Here is a 7262-nt window from a genome sequence, read left to right as displayed (position 1 = left end):
TTTTGTATTCATAGTTATACATATAATAAGACCAACATAATCCTAACCCCAACTTTTTATTCCATCTCTTCAGAAAAAAACACTAGCCTCTGAAAAAAGTAGAGAGCTTAATACATAGTCTTAAATTTGTAACCAAGCGCCATTTTCGATTGAACAATTTAACTCTTAATTGAGTATTTTTGTTACCCTCTTAAATAATTTAATGTGTGTTTTCATTTGTAGTTGGCAAGTTCAAACATAAAATATGTCATACCTTTTAATTGTGGACATTTCTCTCAGAATGAAATTTTTACGAATTGTTTAATTGAAATAGGGCTAAATTCATTGTCTAAATAAAATATTTTTTAATAAATTTGTTTATAATGTTAAACGAGAAAAGCATGAGGGCCGCCATATAGCAGATATTTCTCCTACCTGGATATCTATCATTTTGTTTTTCTGACTAAAAAGAGGATATGCAAAATTCATTCTATTTCTAGAAGAAGAGTTTCTTCCTAACAGAGAAAGTGGGAAGCTATGAGTAGTTTGTCTTGTCAATGGCTTTGTGGAGCCTATGTCTATCCTTCTGGAAGATTCTTCAATCTCTCATCTTCCAACACTAGCACCTCCTCCCTTGCTGGCTTCACGATATATTGCAGCAATTCTCAATTTACTCCCGGACTCGGCCCCGGATCCTCGAAAAATGATCTCAAATTTGTTCTTCATGATGCTCTCGATGCGTCTGGTGTCAATACTACCCATTCCCGTGTATGTATTTTTGTTTTCGATCAATTTTCCATTAGATTCATATCTTGTTTTTTTTTTTTTTTTTTTNTTTTTTTTTTTTTTTTTTTTGCGTCAAAAGGACATTCGAGTGATTCATATCTTGTTTGATTTACTTAGTTTTATATGAATGTGTGATCATTAACAGATAGCGAGAGAAGGCTTCTGCTCACAAGTTCGAAAATTATCAAATATTGAGAGAGAAACCAGTATTTGCATAAATAGAGGGGTTGATTTAGGAAAAGCTGCTCTTCATATAGCAGCTGAGGATGATTCCCTAGTTTCGCATTCCTCTGTTCCGCTCCCTGTTGATGATTTCTTGGAGAGATTGGATCATCTTTCAATGGGATACTGCTCGCGATATAGCTCTTCTTTTACATCCTCTCCGGAACACTTCATTCACTGTTTAGAAAAGTATTTGTACGTTAATAAGGTAATTTAGTTTATTTGATTTCCATCATGTTGCTTCGAATCAAGTTAATCTGTTTTAGTGATTTGTTAAGTTCCCTGTATCTGTTAGGAAATGTATGCTTATTGATCAATTGTTAACTGCTTCACCGCCTTATATTGTATATTTGATAGGAAGAAAGAAGCTTACCTGCTTCATTGAACGGTACCATCAAGTGGGAGATTAATAGAGTTTTTTTTTAGCGTAAGAAGCATGGCACTTGACAGATTTTTTCCAATCTTGTACAAAGTTTCTACTTCAACATTCTGTTCCGTACTGCCATGAATGACCATTATTTCTGAGTTAAGTGAACTTGTCATTTACAGCAGTGATTCAAGACCCGATTCATCACTTGGATGTTTCTTATAAGAGAGGTGAGGAGTAAGAAGTTAGTTGGAGTTGCAAGCAATATTCAATTGAAACTGCACATATCAATTGTGATCTTTGTCTGAACCTTATCCGGTTGAATTTGATACTATGTTCACCACTTCACCCTTTCCCATTATTATATAAAGCTGGAAAGGTGGACCATTTGTGAAATACTTCAAATATTGAAAGATGGCTCTCCTGGGAATTACCTTCTTTTTCCACAGTTTGCTTTTAGTCAATGGGAAGGGGACATATATACCCTAAACTAGAAGACATACATACTGGAAAGAGTTACAGCTAGGCAAAGGGAGGATGCAATTTTGAACAAGAATCAGGGGAACTTTGATTTTTTGCATTTTACTTGAAAAAGTCTTGCACAAGAATCCTATGGGGATCAGATACAAATAACCTGTCTATACCATTCAACTAGATAAGACTGCAAAATAGTTACACACTAAAGAAGATCCATTTTCATGACTATGGCAAAAATATTATTTAATCTGATTGTGGTGCAATATTTCATGAGAGCAACATGAACTTGATTGTATTTTTAATTCTGTTGTCGGAAACCTGTTGAATATTTCAACTAGATATTGTATCTTCTTGCTAGCATGTTTTTCCTTAATTTGTCGGTAGGAGATACTGTTTGGTTGATTGAAGTTTATGGTTTGTCTTACTTCCTCTGTTGATTGACACTATCTTTCAAAATCCTGATATGGTTCAATTCACAGGGTTTCCGAAGGACTGGTGCGACAAATCAATCAGAGCCACGTGCTCTTTATCTTCACTCAGTATGCCCCTTTCCCGCTTCTATTTATTGTGTATACAAACTATAGCCTTCATGTTAAACCAACAATTTTTGCTTTACTTCAGGTTTTAACTCATCGCAGTGGTTCTGCTTCACTACTTTCCCTTTTATACTCAGAGATATTGAAGATGCTGCGCTTGTGGGGATTTTTAAGTTTTGATATTGAGGTTTTCTTCCCTCATGATTCTTCGAGCACACCTCGAGGCTACTGCAAACAAAAAACTAAAGAATCTGATCAATCACATGTCATGACTACACAATCATTGCTAGAGGAGGTAAATTTCCCTGAAGAGTGTGATTGAATGTACTTCCATTTGATTTTCTTTCACTGACTTATCATTTATTAGATGTGTGTTCTAATGTTTCCAAAGAATTTTGTTTCCTTTTATATGAGAAGGAGAAGATGTTTCAAAGCTGTTTGTGGTTTTCTAATACACTTCAGTCAATATTTTTCATTAGAGATGGCTAATTGTTCCACATATCAATTCAACAAATTCATTATATAGTTATTTGACCTGATTTTGTAACTGATTGAAAGAGTTAGATACCGCTTTTACTTTATCCTACCCTTATTAGCTGAGTTATCTTTTGGTTGCTTCGCTTTTATGTCGCTGGCACCTTTTTCTGGGGTCGTTTGGGACAGTTGATTTACTTACGTAAGGGTATACTGTTACTGCTCGTTCCGTTTCCACGACTGAGAAGATATTCTAAGAGAAACCTGGTAAAACTACTTTTGGACAATATAGCTAAGCTTCATTTCACAATGTGCCTTCAATGTAATTGCATTTTCTTGCTGTCATATTTCGAAAAGCTCTCCATCTAATTGTCAACAACAACATACCTGGTGTATTCCCACGGGGTGAGGTCTGGGGAGGGTAGAGTGTACGCAAACCTTCCCTCTACCTTAGAGGTGAGGTAGAGAGGCTATTTCCAATAGACTTAAAATCGTATGTGCTTCCATTTGTTTAATTCTTCTAATAGTTGCTCCATGTCCGTATACAGATGCTGAAAGATTTGAAGGATGCTTTCTGGCCATTTCAGCTTGATCATACTAAGAGTCCTTTCCTGAGAGCAGCACGAGCTGCCAACTGTTCAGAAAGTACCAATGATTCCGATGAAAGGTGTTTCAGAAGTTGCAAAACCCATCCCTAAATTCCCTTCTTATACTATAAGACTACACTTGTTTGCCCATCTTTTTATATCATTTCTTATTTTGCAACCCATCCTTCTTATATCATTCTCCATGCAGTGCATTCGAGCTTGCATCTGTCAAGGCTGCTCTGCATCGGCTAGAGCGTGGTGTTTGGACCAGTGTTCGTTTTGGGGACATGAGACGTGCACTCTCTGGTATGTGCATTCAAGTTTTTCCCTCTTTCCCATGAAAAAGTAGTGTTATATTTTTAAGAATTGTTATCGGCTCCATTAAGGCATAACCATTGTACGCTTCAATTTCGATAAGTAATAGTTGTACATTTGGGGTGTGTTCGGTACGAAGGAAAATGTTTTCCATGGAAAGTGTTTTCTAGGAAAATAAGTTGGTTTCTTACTTATTTTCTTGTTTTTGGTATGTAAGCAAAAAATATTATCCTAAAAATATTTGTGTATAATCTAGATAAACACTATGGGAGGTGGGGGTGTAGGGTAGTGAGGCTGGAGTTGAAGATGCGGTGTGTTGGAGGGTGAGCAGGATACAATCAATGTGGATGCCAGTTGTAGAACTTGTTTTGCCTACTTCCATTAGGGAAGTCATTTTCCTCATTTTTAAGGAATTATTTTCCTAGAGAAATTGTTGCCGAATTTTTTTTGGCCAGCTGAACATGTGAAAATTGAAAATGTTTCCTCCATACCAAACACACCCTTGGATGACACTCCAATAAATCTAGCCGTTTATATTATCTTTGTAAATTTCTATAGCACTCTGTAGATATGAGGGGTGAGTTTTTCAAGAACATGTTTGTTGCTAAAAATAAGGCAGCTTAGTATGTTCTGTAAATAGTTACTATTGGAATTTCTTTTTTTTTTTGTTGCAGTATTGATTTCTATCTGATGAGAATAGGGATACAGTAGTTAGGAGTAGGTTCAGGTGTACTTATGTGCCATATTTGGCGGCACAACATCAAGAGAAGGTATGCTAATCTTTGTTATTTCAAAAAATAAAATCTATTGTTTGGAGAGAAGATATGCTAATCTTTGTTATTTCTAAAAATAAAATTTATTGTTTGGAGAGTAGGCTGCACCTGAAGCAAACAGAAAGTACTAGCAAATTAAACTAGATAATCTAATACCAGAGCCTTCCAAATGTGTTGCAACTCTACCAGTATGTCACTCCAAAAATAACATTGTTCTAGGACCACATGCCATGCCAAGTGAAGCGAACATTTTTATTGAAGTAGTCGTGCATTTCCTTTGAATAAACAAACCATGTTATAGCCAAAAGAGCATGATGTTGTAAAAATATACCTGCATTTCTCTTCCTTGATCCTTCACTCTGTTACAATGGTTTGTCCTGGACTCCGGTGTGACATGTATTCTGGTATATCTGCCGTTTATTGGCGGTGACATGAGCATATCATCAGCCTTTTCAAGTGACTTCTGAGTAGCACATTAGTTTAACAAGGAAGCATACAACTGCTTCATATGATACTCCAAACAATCTCTTCTGCAGTCCTAAGTAAATGAGCAATGCAAAAGGATATGCACACAATTTTCGTCAATATCACTGCGCATGCAAACAATAACTGAGAGAACCACTCTATTATATTTGAACCTGCAAGTCTGAAGTCATTGTGACGAGTTACTTAGTTCTTAGAAATTGAGGAGGATGGGAAAACCTTCTTTGAGGAACTTTAGTGTTCCATATAGAATAAGCTAAAGGGAAAGGGGTCTAAGATTTTGAACCCCTACCAGAAGTAGAAGAAGAGCTTGCATTCCCATAAAGGTAAATGAATCTGAAAAAAGAAAGATCAGTACCTGACATTGTTCATTGTGTTCTGAACCATCTCAAGACCTCCCTCACACCAGAAGTACATAGCTAGTCGGCAAGACAGAAGTAGGTTGTTCACGTCTTTGCCTGAATTTTTGCACATAAAACACCAACTAACATAACTAGTTCTTCATTTGCTCAAATTTTCAGCTGTCAGGATCACTCCTTCAACCTTTTCCATGATTCCAAATTTTTCCGCTTTCACCTCCCTCCACGGTGCATGATCATCTGTCAAATTCCACATTGCATAGTTGAAGGTATATTTATGCCTGCTGTCAAGTTTCTTCTTCATGACTCCAGTGGAGCAGGCTTTATCCTAATCTCCGATGGTGATTATTTTGGACTTATACTGCTCTAAAAGGATGCATACCCGGATCTTGTTTAAAAACTTACTGAAAAAGCAAAAACTTTGGTTCTGTTTAATGAGTGATATTCCTTAGGGAATTCAGCTCATTTGTATTTTGATCCCACCCGACCTATTAAATTCAATGACTATGTTAGATAAGAAAGATCAAAGGTTTTTGAGGAGAAATACAGATGAACTTTCCCTGCATGGAAAAGACACCCACCTTTTTTTGTATTTTATTTCTTCTAAAAAGGGTGGTAGGAGGGGGTATTAGGGCAGCCATCGACAGTGTATTAAGGCAGCTCATATGGTCCAAAAATAGGCTGGAAGACGATTACTTCTTCATGTTTCACTTCCATTTTAATATTTCCGCTGATAAGAAATTATGGTGAGCTGACCGGAAACCAAATTCAGCCTTTTTTTGATGGTTGATATGTTTTTCCAAACTAATCTAAAGAACTGAGGGATGTTTAGATTACTCCTTCAAAGTGATCAAAATGTTTCCCAGTATGGCTATATCAATTCAGTTTGAAGTTCTAACGTGTTTTCTTGTGATATCCCAGAGCCTTTTTATTACTAAGTTGTCTTGTCGTCAGAACTTCACAATTAGTCTGGTCTATCTTTGCCTGTTATGATCATTGTTCTCTTGTCAGCATGTGAACGTCTTATCCTCTTGCAAACTGATCCAAAGGAATTGAGGGATTATGGCGCTCTACTCTACCATTGTGGATTTTATAAGGAAGCGCTCCAGTACCTCACAGTATACCAGGATGGTCAGGTAGTTTTCTCTGCTTAGGTGACTGTTTCGTCTTCAGTTTTATCATTGACTAACTTTGGAAAATTGCATAATGCAGAAGGAATCGCTTGATTTGATTGATAATGTGGAGGAAGAAGAAGCTCTGGAGAAATTAATGATTCGCCTTAACCTTATCTTGATGGAGGAAGGTTGGTCTCCCCCCACAGATAACAAAAGTTTCCTGCGCAACAACTCTGAGCCCTGGTAACACTTCATGATAAGCAGGTTCGGGTGTATTTTAAGTATTCACTTGTGGAATCTACCCCTCCGAAGGATCTAAAAATGGACAAAACCTTTGTAGGATACTGTAACTAATGTATCAAAGAATAGATTAAATGTAACACAAAATTCAGTGTCATGTGTATAGGAAATGCTAGTCCTGTAACTAATAAAATTATGATTAACGATTCCAATTAACCAATGGAATAATAAAATGATTCGTGGCATAATATGTCTGTAATGACAAAAAAATCAAGCCGAAACTCTACTTAGCTCTTCTTTGATTGAATTTTAACAATTTTAACTTTCCTGTAAGGGGTCGTGTCACCTATTTCTAATTGATCTGATAGCCCTCTTCTATTTTCTCTCTTTTTTATTGGCTCTGGTAATTTTTAGGGATTTATATATTATGTAGCTGTCAAAATATTAGGAATTAAGACAACAAACAAATGTCTTTGTTCCAATTTCTTGAGAGATCGAGCTTGTCGGCAGTAGTACTATTAACTAGAGCACATGTGAGCAATTAAGACT

General features: G+C 36.3%; 1 protein-coding gene across 3 annotated transcripts; it reads left to right on the top strand.

Annotated features, from left to right (window-relative positions):
* The first annotated feature begins 451 nt into the window (after positions 1–451).
* On the top strand, positions 452–6958 carry LOC125866459 (uncharacterized). 3 transcript variants are annotated; one of them, XM_049546814.1, is made up of 8 exons: positions 452–747; positions 911–1195; positions 2311–2370; positions 2453–2662; positions 3390–3508; positions 3637–3734; positions 6408–6494; positions 6571–6958. In XM_049546814.1, exons 1-7 carry the CDS (start codon positions 517–519, stop codon positions 6452–6454), a joined length of 1050 nt encoding a protein of 349 aa, XP_049402771.1. In that variant the 5' UTR covers positions 452–516; the 3' UTR covers positions 6455–6494; positions 6571–6958. The 3 variants fall into 3 exon arrangements, with proteins under 3 accessions (XP_049402771.1, XP_049402769.1, XP_049402770.1); XM_049546812.1 differs by having other exon boundaries at positions 6370–6494; XM_049546813.1 differs by lacking the exon at positions 2311–2370 and having other exon boundaries at positions 460–747; positions 6370–6494.
* The last annotated feature ends 304 nt before the right edge of the window (positions 6959–7262 follow it).

This window comes from Solanum stenotomum, chromosome 1, assembly GCF_019186545.1.
Source record: "Solanum stenotomum isolate F172 chromosome 1, ASM1918654v1, whole genome shotgun sequence".
Taxonomy (NCBI): Eukaryota; Viridiplantae; Streptophyta; class Magnoliopsida; order Solanales; family Solanaceae; genus Solanum; species Solanum stenotomum.
This window is presented reverse-complemented; position numbering and strand designations above follow the sequence as displayed.